Raw genomic sequence first — 13184 nt, forward strand, 5'->3', positions numbered from 1 at the left:
CAGCAGAAACTAAGACAACATTGTAAAGCAACTATACTCCAATGAAAATTAATTACAAAAAAAGAAAAGAAAAAGAAAGGCTCTTCTCAACTGAGCCTTGGGTGAGGTGTGTCATTCACAAAGCAAAGCATGGGTGGGAGTGATTCCAGGCAGAGGAAATGGCTTATGCAAAGGTGAGAGGTGTGACGGTGACAAGGTGAGGGGTCATGGTAAAGAGGCTGTGAGGGGATGCAGGAGATGCCCCTGGAGGCAGGTATGGACCTGCTCTGGATGCCTTGCTGGAGAGTCAGACCCATTGTACTTTGACCCGACTTTACTTCTCACTCTTATGCAGAGTGAACCAACTCTTCCTTCTGTTGTGCTGATCTCTTACGTGTTTATTTCTTTGTTTTCTTCCAAAAGCAAACACCAGCTTTTAACAACTTTCAAAATCACCTCTCTTCTTTTATAGAGGCCTTATTTATTTTTTAAAAAAATTTATTTATTTTATATTTTTGGCTGCGTTGGGTCTTCGTTGCTGCGCGCAGGCTTTCTCTAGTTGCAGTGAGCGGGGGCTACTCTTCGTTGCAGTGCGCGGGCTTCTCATTGCGGTGGCTTCTCTTGTTGAGGAGCATGGGCTTTAGGCATGCGGGCTTCAGTAGTTGTGGCTGGTGGGCTCAGTAGTTGTGGCACGTGGGCTCAGTAGTTGTGGCACACGTGCTTAGTTGCTCTGCAGCAAGTGGGATCTTCCTGGAGCAGGGCTCGAACCCGTGTCTCCTGAATTGGCTGGCAGATTCTTAACTACTGCACCACCAGGAAAGCCCCGGCCTTAGAGTCTTTATGTGGCCTTTTCTCTTTTTTTTTCTGAAGAAAACTTTTGGTCACACACACAACCACACACAGCCCAACAGCAGCTGGTAAAGCAAGGGAAATATTTGGAAAACTCTAATTCCACTTCACTTTGTCCTTTGGTTTGGTAAAGTGGAGGTGAGACTCTCAAAATACCTAAGGTTGCCAATGGTAGCAAAAGCACTGGACTCAAATGTGTGCAATATTCCTTTCCTTCCATTTTGTCTTAAAATGGCAGAGAAATTGTCTTGCGTGTTTACTTTTGTCTCAGTTTCTCTAATGCAGCAACTCACTGCTCTGAATCTGCTGTCAGACAGTTTGGTTCCTGGCTTCACTACTTGTTAATAGTGTGACCTGAAACAAACAGCAACTTCAGAAATCCTTAGTTTCCCCAACTCTAAAACGGACATAACACCAATACCTAATTCACTGGGCTGTTGAACATTTGAGCCAGGCATGTCAGGAACACTAGGTGCATATTAGTAGAATGAGGTCTCTGTTCAACCTCCCATTTCAACTTCTTTCCTGTTCTTTTTCCTCATTGCCTATGATTCTCATGCAAGCATTTGTTCAAATTCCTCTTCCCCTGATACACGGACCACACTGATTTCTCTTTTTGCTACTCTGACAGCTCTTAGAGCTGACATCCTGTAAAATCTGTCCTTCCAGGAATCTCCCCTTCTCCATCAGATTTGACTTTTCTTGGGGGTAGCAAAGGATAAGGCCCCATATTAGAGCCACTTCCTTCCCTTGCAAGCCTGGAGCCCCAGTTGGGCACAGGAAGATGTTAAGAATCTCTTCAACAGTTGCCCTGAACACTCACGGGTTCCCTTAAGAGCCACTAGAAATCCTCTAGAAAGGGACTTGATCCACCCCCCATGCCCTGTGCTGTCTGATTTGCCCCGTCCTATTCATTTTCCAGAGTCATCCTTCACTGCTCTGGACCCAAAATAATCACTCCTTTTAGGGAATCATCTTAGCAGTTGTGGTCTGAACCACATAGGTTTAAGTCTTAGTTAAGTAAACACCCTTGCCATTCTCTAGTTGTTGTGTATATGTTGGCATTGTTTCCCCACCGTAGACTGGAAGCTTCCAGAGAGCGTGTGGGTGCCTCTCCCCGGTGGAAGCACAGGGTTCTACCTGCAATACTGCAATAAGGAGCTAGAAGGTAGCAGGTCTGACTTCTCTTTCTATGCCCCCCACGGTGTCTCGCTGAAGACCTTGCACACTGTGAGGGATAATGAGTGTCTACGGATGAATGAAGAGCAGTATCTGATGTTTACCCATGAAAGACCAGAACCGTGTGACACTTTAACAGCCAGACAATATTCTCGCGCCAGGAAAAAACCAAGGTGCAGATGGAAGACACTTAAGTTACTCTCCAGTCTGTGCCATCTTTCAAGAGCCTCCTGCACACCCATTGAACATTAAACCAAGCAGACGCTGTTCAGCAAGTTTTGAATAGATTTGTGAGAGGCTGTAGAGAAAGGTAGGCAGAAGCATGATGAGGACGACTCCAGTATTGACTTTGAGTAATTTGCTAACACACGAAAGAGCAGGAAAGGGGTAGACACAGCCACAGGGGTTACTGTTGAGACTTTGGGTCTCCGGTGACCTTCTCTGCTAGTAAATGATTAGGTGGCCTTCTTTTTTTTTTTTTTTTTCTTTTGTGGTACGCGGGTCTGTCACTGCTGTGGCCTCTCCCGTTGCTGAGCACAGGCTCCGGACGCGCAGGCTCAGCGGCCATGGCTCACGGGCCCAGCCGCTCCGCGGCATGTGGGATCTTCCCGGACCGGGGCACGAACCCGCGTCCCCTGCATCGGCAGGCGGACTCTCAACCACTGCGCCACCGGGGAAGCCCTAGGTGGCCTTCTTGACTCAACCCCAAACTCTGGTACAGCCAGTGAGGAATCTGACCGGAAAGAGTTTCTTGGGTTAAGGAGTAAAAGGTGGGGTAGGATAGAAGGCAAGGGGCCAGAAATAAAATACAGGGAGTTGTTTATTAATGTGATTTTTTGGTTATATTTCCATTCAGTAACTTCTAGGTGGTAAGTTTCAGCTGCCTGGTAAAACGCAGCTGAAATGGAATGGAACTTTGAGAAAGACTGTTTTAAAAAGCTTAGCTCTTAACCACAATGAGATGCTACTTCACACCCATAAGGATGGCTGTTATTAAAAACAACACAATACAAAACAACAGCAAAATCCCAGAAGGTAAAATGGTGCAGATGCTGTGGAAAACAGTATGGTGGGTCCTCAGAAAATCAAAACGTAGACCTGCCGTATGACCCAGCAATTCCACTTCTGGGCGTACACCCAAAAGAATGGAATGCAAAGACTCAAATATTTGTACACCAACGTTCATAGCAGCATTATTCACAATAGCCGAAAGGTGGAAACGACCTAAATGTCCATCCATCAGGAATGAATATAGAAAATGTGGTATTTTATATATATATACACACAGTGGACTATTATTCAGTCTTAAACAGGGAGGAAATTCTAATATATGTTACAACATGCCTGAAACTTGGAGGCATTATGCTAAGTTTAAGACGTGATGAAAAAGGCCTGACACTAAAGGGAAAATATTACCTGATTCCACTTCTGTGAGGTCCCCTAGAGTAGTCAGATTCATAGAGACAGAAAGTACCACGGTGGGTGCCGGGGCCTGGGAGGGGCCGTGGGGAGTTAGTGTTTAGTGGGTGTGGAGTCTTAGTTGGGAAGGTGAACAGTTCTGGAGATGGACAGCTGCACAACAGTGTGAATGTACTGAACGCCACTGAACGAGACCCTTAAAAAGGATTAAAATGGCAAATTTGTTATATATGTTTTACCATAATTTAAAAAAAAGCTTTGTTCTTTTAAACGTATCGTGCTTTATGTATTTGTAAAAGCAGAATTAGTGGGAAAAGAGTAACTGGAGAAGTCTTTGGGTTTTTTCCTTCATAAATTTTAATCATCACCAGACTTTCTCATGTTGATAAAGTTCATTCAATCCTCATTCCCGTCACCACGGCTTATGTATATTGAGTTCCTGCTACGTGCCCGGCACGGTGCGCCCAACTCTTCCCACGGATTTTCTCATTCGTTCCTTACAACAATCCTGAGGTAGGTACTGTTGTAGTTTGCATTTTACGGTAGAGGGAGCCGATGCTTAGAAAGGAAATTAAGTTCTCAAGTTCACACACCCAGCGAGTGGTGAGGTAGGACTGGGACGGCAGCCTGTGTGACTCAGGGTCCCATGCCCTTGGCCCCAGTGCTGTGCTCACCGTCCACTGTCTGCATGTCCCGTGGGCACTGTCGTGGGCGGGAGGGCCGTGGTGGGTGGGATGGGTCGGGCTGGCAGGCCACCACGGAAGGGCAGACTAATGGGCGCTGGTACTCACAGTTTAGTAAGACTGTGGAGTCCTCGGAAAGCATAGACGGATACGGATCTAATCTTATTGTTTTGCAGGCACCTGTGAAAATGATGATTAAAAGGAAAACGTAAGGAAATGTAGTTTCAGTTTTGCAAGACGAAAAGAGTTCCGCGGATGGCTGACGGTGACGGCCCTGCAAAGATGCGGGCGGATGTAAGGCCTCTGAACGTACACTAAAGGGTCAAGCCAGTACATTTTATGTTGTGTGTATTTTACCACAATATCTTGTGATAACCTATAATGGAAGAGAATGTCGAAAAAGAATACATATATTTATACGTATATGTATAACTGAATCACTGTGCTGTACACCTGAAACGAACACAACATTGTAAATCAACTATACGTCAATAAAAGTTAAAAAAAAAATGAAAGAGGAAATGTCAAAAAATTCTTAAAAATTAAAAAAGGTAAACATAACAAAATAATTTAGCAGAGCTGGGTATCATGTCATTTTGTTTCTTGATTAAGTTCACATATGATTAGGCTAGTTTTTATTGGGAACTTCTAGTTATAAAGGTAGGCGCACGAGAGCTAAATTTTTTTTTTTTTGCGGTACGCGGGCCTCTCACTGTCGTGGCCTCTCCCGTTGCGGAGCACAGGCTCCGGACGCGCAGGCTCAACGGCCATGGCTCACGGGCCCAGCCGCTCCGCGGCATGTGGGATCTTCCCGGACTGGGACACGAACCCGCGTCCCCTGCATCGGCAGGCGGACTCTCAACCACTGCGCCACCAGGGAAGGCCGAGAGCTAAAATTTAATGTTTGAATTTTTAATGAGTGAAACTTCAGTTTTAGTGTATGGTAATGCACTCACTAATCAAACAAGCCTAGAAGCCTTTTTAACTTTTTAACATTTTCTGCTATAATTCTACAAACTTGACAGTATTCAACACAGTGTTGGCAAAACTACAAGGCTGTGACGTCGTTAAGACCCCAAACCATATTTCATGTAAACCACAAACTGGCCAAGCAAGTCAACTTGAATTGTATTAATTTGACACCTAAGTTTCGCTCCAAAAACTGTTTGAGGAAACTTACCAAGAGTATATATGACAAAAGAGAAAAACAGAAATAGAAAGAATCAGGTGGACCGAGAAGATCGACAACATTCCAGAACGTAGAGGGTGGGACAAGTTTCAGGGGAAGCATATATTAGTATCTTATTTTTAGCCTGGAAGAGTCCCCAAACTTCTGAAACCAGAAGTATAATTTTTGCTAAAAGAAAATTTCCAGGAACAAGAAGTAAAAACAGTGACACTTGGTTTTCATATTAAAAAACAAACAGCAAAAAAGGATCAGGTCTAGAAGAAGATAAATTAGCTTGGAAGGCCAAGGAAGTATGCTGGCTGAGGAGTTCACTGAGGTCATGCTGGAGGTTGGGTCTGGAGTTAACAGGAGGTCAAAGGAGACAGAACCTGGAGCACAGGCCGTTGCATCCCACACACACATTTAAGCTCTGCACATCTACGTACACTGGCCCCGGGTTGTGAACAAGGGCAAAAGTAAGGGCTTCAACTCTTATATCTTCTACTGATGCAGGTCACCATTGTTCTTCAGGGTTTGCTGAGTTTATGTATAATTTTCACAGATTTTAGGAGTGATAAGGGACAAACCAGTGTGGGCCAACTCTCAGTTAATTAGAAATTTTGACTAAAGGAGAGTCCCTGTTTCTCCAGCATGCAAGAAACCTAACTTTGATTGTAAAATGTTAAGTTTGTTATACACCTAACACTCTCACAGAACATGCTGTGGTCCAGTCATTTACTAGGCGATGCATCTTTCTCACTAATAAACAGAAAAACTTTGACAAGTATTTATTCATTTATTTCTAAGTACTGTAATTTTCTGTTAAGCAACAGATTATATTGCCTGGAGGTGGAGCCAATCACCAATCAGAACTTTTTTGGTAATTAGGCTATTTTGATCTATTACTTGGAACAAATTGGTCGTTCAAGAATTAATTCAGTGTTCACTGTGTAAAATTGCTAAACTATTGAATCCTGATGCTTAGAGTCGAAGCCCCGACTCCTTTTAAACCATGTGGACATAAGGTGGTGCTAGAGATCAGAAAAATTCTTCCTACTCCAGAAATCAGAAAATAAAGTAAGGAAATATCCTCTTGAAGTTTGTGTATCAGGTTTAATTTTGAAAAGCTCTTCTCACTTGATTGATAAATGTCTAGAATACAGTTCTGAAGAGTCATTTTTATTAGAATTTAATTTTCTGATGTGAAATATTTTTCTGCAGGTAATCCGAGCTTTGAGAACATTTCATCAAACAAAGTGGATACATTTTTCTTCTGATTCTGCTCTATCTTTATTATCTTAAAGAAAAAGTACAGATAGATGATATCTATATACTAGGGGTCTCTAGTGTAAAAACAAATCCCAAACCAGTGTAGGTGTGAGAATGAAACTGGGAATTCTGAGACGTCTTCTAGATAGCGTGATTCAGGCACAGAATATTTAAACCCAACAGTTTAAGCCTATGACAATATGATTTAGCCACAAAGTTGACCTAAATAACAGATAACCATCCCCTGGGCCATCATAGATTCTGTGAGTACGTAGGTAAACTTAGACTGAAGAGAAGCTAGCATTTCAGATAAAACTCAACCAATGAGGCAGATGTGAAAATGGAATTAAGTCCCTAAAAAACATGCTTGGAGGTTTCAAACTACAAGGACTTTCTATCTTAGGTAGAGATTGAATTTGCAAACATATGGAAGAAAATTCTTCTCTATCTAATCTTTTTTATTTTTTAATATTTATTTATTTGGCTGTGCCAGGTCTTAGTTGCAGCACAGGGGATCTTCGTTGCCACGTGCAGGATCTGTAGTTGTAGCATGTGGGATCTAGTTCCCTGACCAGGGATCGAACCTGGGCCCCCTGCATTGGGAGCGTGGAGCCTTACCCACTGGACCACCAGGGAAGTCCCTTCTCTATCTAATCTTGAGGGCAGCTCTGGTAAGGGGTCATTACATTGTTCTGTAAGATGGGCATTGAAATGCAGAGAGTAAAACCTCTTGAGTATATTCACTTGGGGGCAGTGTGGTCGGAGGGTTCATAGCACACGTACTCTGGATTCTTTAGGGATAGGTAGCTGAGATTTTTCTACGATAGCTTCTAGAATTACTCAGGAAAAAAAGTGTTACCTGGTAGTCTCCAGCTAATGGCTAAATAATTCCCCAAAGAGGGGTTAGACTTAAGCAGTGGTGCAGTGTTTGTCTCTGCAGAAGTGGGAAGAAACAGATAGGCCAAAAAATGTTAGTCAATTCAACACTAAGAATTAAAATTTTCCTTACAGCTTCTGAAGATCATGGTACTTCTTAAAGCCATCAGGAGGAAGTTTTCTTATTAAGTTCCACTTGAGTGACCTGAAATAAATGTAAATTTTGGTGCTTACTTAAAGGTTTTTTCTTTACTTTTAACAACATTATGAATAATTATAAACTTTATTTACTTTGACACTAGCTTTCAGGAAACATTTTGCTTCATGATGTCACTCTTGTATTCATAATATCATTTAAAAAATTTTAGAGAGATTTTATTTGAGAGGTATTTTTATTTTTATTTTATTTTTTTGCGGTACACAGGCCTCTCACTGTTGTGGTCTCTCCCGTCGCGGAGCACAGGCTCCGGACGCACAGGCTCGGCGGCCGTGGCTCACGGGCCCAGCCGCTCCGCGGCATGTGGGATTTTCCCGGAGCGGGGCACGAACCCGTGTCCCCTACATCGGCAGGCGGACTCGCAACCACTGCGCCACCAGGGAAACCCAGCACATACACTTGATTGCATCTTTTGTTTAGATAAAATGTGGCGATACTAAATACTTCATAAGATTGTTATGAGGGACTAACTAAATAAGTGAACATATAGAATAGTTTAGAGTCAGATCTATCATGTAATAAATGCAAATAAATATCAGCAATCATTATAACTGACCAAGGAACAATGATATCATCTTGTGACAATGCATTATTAATAATGACAAGTACACCTGAATTATGGTACAGTTTCACAGGGGCTGTTCTGGCTGTCAAGATGAAGCCGTTCTTTTCTACTTACATTAAAGTCACATTTGAAGAAACTGATGGAACGGCTCGTAAATTGGTCTCGTCACAATCGAGCTCTAAACCTCGGCAAAGACATTGCACCGGCACAGAACCGACCACTGAATAAAGAGGAAGCGGTAAGGAATGGGGATGATGAGGGACCAGGAACAGGAGGGTAATGAAAAGAAAGAAACAAAAAGCTATAAGAAAATCATACACAAAAATGTGTCATATCTTACGTACGCAATTTGTGCAAAGCTTTAAATTAAGGTTCCAAAGTTTTGCTTTTAACATTAAAATGATGCTAGAACTTGAAGAAAAGGAAACATATACATTTACCAGCCCATGCATTTAAAGAAAAAAAAAAAAAAAGCAGCCTGCCCCTCTCCATTTGTTGCAAAATGAATGAAGTCATCTGCTCTTTCTTATCCTTGGAGAGTAGCTACGTCCCAGGGTGACAGGACAGGGTGTGATGGGCGTTAATGTCCATATTAAAGCTGTTGTTTAAGAATAAATTATTAATAGTTTTAATGGAAGGCGAAGCCCTTTTTAACTAGCAAGAAAGAGAACTCAACTCTGAACTATAGTGCTGGGAGATTTTTTTTTTTTTTAATTCAGGAGTTCTTCAAAAGACTTCTTTTGGCTTATGTAGGGATGTAAGGATGCCTACAGCTTCACTTGAGGAAGTGAATATTTGTTATGCATAGCCATTCTGTTCTCACTGATGAGAGTTGGAAAGAGAGAGGAAATGGAATGTATGCCTTTGATTACCTTGTGGGGCTATAGCGGTAGTCTTAAAGATGTGACCTGATATTTCTAAAGTCTGTTAGAGACTTGCAGTGGGGTGTTCATATAGCTAAGCAACGAAATGGGATTATTATTCAGAGTAATAGACATCATCTGACTGCTGACTTGACGGGGAATGGACGATTCCTGGGAGCAATGAGGTGTGTTCTTTTCTACGTTTACTTTGAAACTCTGCACTTAGAGCAGAGGTTACAGCCTCGAATATCTACAGGGGCAGGCAAAGCGGGTAGAGACTGCACCCAGGAGTCCCAGTGCGACAGCTTCTCCGAACTGTTGGCCTATAATACAACAGGAACATCTGTGGCCAAGTCAACCAACTTCCTCAAAGAAGCCAGAAAGACAATGTTTCGTACTATATAATTACCTACTTAAAAATAATAATGCCTAACTTAAAACATTTTACATCATCGTAGGACAGACACAACTTCCTGTGAGAACTGTCTGTTTGCAGACTTTTAGTCTATAACCTTTACAGTAAAGCTTCTGAAGAGTAGAAAGTCATCGTGATGGCAAAGCAGACACGCTGAGGCAAAGCCGGGGGGTGACAGAGATGCACACGGGCGGCTCCAGCCTTGGAAATAGTCACGTGTCTCTTTGCGCAGCTATGAGGCCACAGGTGTTTTCCCTCTCCTCCCAAATAACTCTGCAGACTCCCTACAGGATCCTGAGAGCTCACGATCGATCGTAATTTAGGTTTTGTGTGTTTTGTAAACAGAGTCTGTGCCAAGAACTTTAAAACAGGTTTATGGTTGTAAGTGACCATTCTGGCGATGGAGCTCTGGAAACTGATTCTCTCTCTCTATCCTCTGCTAATGTGAATGTTGTGAGGATGGGAGGTGCAGGGTTAGGGTGGAACAGGAAGGTCCCGAGAGGGACAGTATGAGAGGTAAAAATGGAGGGCAGTGAAGTTGGCATTAATCCAGTGTGTCTTTTCTATTATGCAGACTGAATTCAGATAATCCATATATGCTGATCACAAGGTTACCTGTGATAGGGAAAGATGAAAAAATGACACCTAAATATCCAGCCAGGAAAGAAGGAGGAAACAAATTGTCACTTACAGAGTATTTTGAAAAGTGTATAATATGGATATCTGATTATGCTAAAATGCTACCTGAAAATATGATAAGAATGGATTGCATAGAAAATTTCAACTATGTTCAAATAAAAAAAGATGAGTAGTGCACCAGCAAGTTAATGCTGGTAGCTTCTGAGTGGTGAAATTATGGCTGAGTAAACAATTCTTTCCAAATCTCCATACTTTCCAAATTCTTGAAATTTAAACTTTATTAATATATTGGTTAGTGATGGATGTGTTTTCCATGATATTTTTCTTGAGAGGTGACTTTGTAACTGTGAATTCCTCACATTCTTTCATCCAGCCAAAAAGTATTATAAGCCATTTTCAGTTAAATTTCCAATAAATCCTTATTATGATCTGATTTAAATAAAGCGGTACAAAAAAAATAATAAAGCGATACCATAGGAACCTTTATTTAAGTTTCACCCCTTAATCTTACGTTACACTTCCCATTTCATTTTTACACTGCTTTTAAGCTTGAAAAAAGACATTGAATTATGAATTGCCACCCCTCCCCCATCTTTCTTGAAAACTCTAATTAAAAATTATATATTTGTTCATTACTAAGAATTGATAAAACGTCGCCTTTGTATTTTTTGAAACTTTTTTTTTTGTGTGTAGCTGCATTCCTCTTATGTAAGTATACTTAGGACACATTTCTCCCAGAGTTCATCATCGAGCAAAAATTTATTTCTCTTGCTAACTTGATCTGTTTTCCCCCTTTGTTTATTTTTGTTTTACAGACCAGACTATGAAAAAGTCATGTAGCCCATTATTTTTCCTCTTTGACTTAATGACTACAGAATTAAGAACTAGGCAGTAAATTTTCTTAGTGAGGATTTCCTTATCTAATTTTTCTTCTCCATTCCTTTTCCCACTCACCATGGAATTTTTGTCTCTTATGTCATGTTAATGGGTTAAGTCTGTTCGTAGCCATATTTTTATTGTAAATTGCCTAACACCCTTTTGGGAATAACGTGAAACATAAAAAGATTAAATTAAAATTTAAGAAATGAAAAGAAAAGGATGTACAATAAAATAAGAAAATAAAAACTACATTTTGAGATCACATGGCTTAATCCATTCGTTTTTTGCCTTGTATTAGTAGTTAAATTATACCTGTTAACTTTTTCCTTTCCCCAAAGCTTTTAGCTCTCTAATGATAAAGCAATCTGATCTCCGTATTTGACAGGGAGACAACATGAAGTTGAGAGAGATTGCTGAGTGACCTGTGAGACTTACAGGAGGGACGTATACCCCCTTAAAGTGGGGTTTGCTAGCAGGTTTTTTTTTAGTCTCTTTTGAGTAATGAAGACAAAAAAAATATTTAAAAAATTTTAAAAAGCTGTACTTTACAATTTGTGGTAGAACATGAAGGGAAAAATACAGTGAAGTATCCTTTTCCCCAACGCCTGCTTTTTAACCAAGGTTTTGAAAAGCCAGGATTAAAATTACAACTTTAAGACACACATTTACATTTGAATAATTTATCAGAATAGGCAACATTTATTTAAAAGGAATTATGTATATAGATCTTTCTGATCTTAAAAATTATAGCTTACCCTCAACGTTATACCCTCCTACAGACCCTTTCCAGGGTTTTTGTAAGTTTTCGGTATGTGGCTAAAAGTAGCTGATTTTAATTAATAAGGCTTTTTTGGTAGCTGTGAGGTGTGGCTTAGACTCCAGAAGCTTTCTCACTTACAAACGTTAAAATCCAAACAGCTTCTCTGCTCTTCTATTTTCAGTTTCCTTTATATCAGAGTTGCTTTTATATCAGAGTTTATAATGATTGTGAAAAGGGGGAATGAAAAATAGCAACCCTGACGGACTGACATTAATCTTGTTCACAACAATACCCGGCATGATTTATTACCGTTGCACTTATGATCCTTGAGTGATCGTAAAATAAAATCCTCAATTTAAGGCTGCGTGTCTACTAGAACATTATAATTTTGCAAATAGGAAACTATAAATTTTTTAAAATGTTGGATCCAACTTTTAAGAACATGGTGTCTTACTATGAACCTATAGGCAAGGACCATCATTCCCTCTGATTACTTACAGCATTCAGATGTTTCTGCCACAAAAGGATACCAGGAAGTCATTTTGTAGTAATTGGCAAAATATTTGTCAAGTTGCATAGACCATCCATTGTTGTCACCTAAAATAAAGATCACAGAGCCGAAAAGTTCAAGAACAGAAATATTCTGTTGTGTCGGGGAAAACAGGTCCTCTCTTTAGAATAATTGAATGACCTATATGAGAATAGAATCTAAAAAAAAGTGGATACAGGTATATGTATAACTGATTCACTTTGCTGTACAGCAGAAACTAACACGGCATTGTAAATCAACTCTACTCCGATAAAAATTAATTACAAAAATAATGAGTGATTGACAAACAGAGGAACGTCATCTGGGAGCTCGTCACAACATTCTCCAAAAGGAACACATTATCTGTCTCCATATAAACTTGCTATTCCTCCTAAATTCTCTGGATTGGTGAATGGTCCCTACAATCTATCAAACTGCTCAAAACAGAGAAATTAAGTTTTTTGGAATATGCTCATATCTGATTAAATATAATTTGTACAATTTTCCTCCATCTCCATGTTATTTTCTTATTTTTCCATGGCTCATTAACTCTTGCATGAAGATTACATTTGGGGAAGGAAAGGTATTCTAACATAAGTGCTATGTATGCTTGTAAGAGTATACTTCCTATTACAGTCCCACTAAAAACAAACTGGAAAGAAGATAGACTACTTAAACATTGTATTTATAGCAGTTTCCATCCTTTAGTATTAACTTCTTTATTACAGAAGGTTTCAAAATAAATAATAAAGGTTTTAGTATTAACTTCTTTATTACAGAAGGTTTCAAAATAAACACCAGTAGCAAAGTAGTATGATGATATCTCAAAGATATTATTATATCTCAATGATATCATTATGATATCTCAGAGATGACTGATGGACCTCAAGTTTAC

General features: G+C 40.2%; 1 protein-coding gene across 2 annotated transcripts in view; it reads right to left on the reverse strand.

The window, feature by feature from the left end:
- RXFP1 (relaxin family peptide receptor 1) overlaps window positions 1-13184 on the reverse strand; it is a 96145-nt gene that overhangs the window by 30858 nt on the left and 52103 nt on the right. For both annotated transcript variants that reach the window (XM_073805615.1, XM_019926350.3), the window contains 4 exons: window positions 12259-12357; window positions 8319-8424; window positions 7556-7627; window positions 4218-4289 (listed from right to left, as the gene is read on the reverse strand). In XM_073805615.1, coding sequence (XP_073661716.1) covers window positions 4218-4289; window positions 7556-7627; window positions 8319-8424; window positions 12259-12357 — 349 coding nt within the window. The remainder of the gene's footprint in view (window positions 1-4217; window positions 4290-7555; window positions 7628-8318; window positions 8425-12258; window positions 12358-13184) is intronic.

This window comes from Tursiops truncatus, chromosome 5 (assembly GCF_011762595.2).
Source record: "Tursiops truncatus isolate mTurTru1 chromosome 5, mTurTru1.mat.Y, whole genome shotgun sequence".
NCBI lineage: Eukaryota > Metazoa > Chordata > Mammalia > Artiodactyla > Delphinidae > Tursiops > Tursiops truncatus.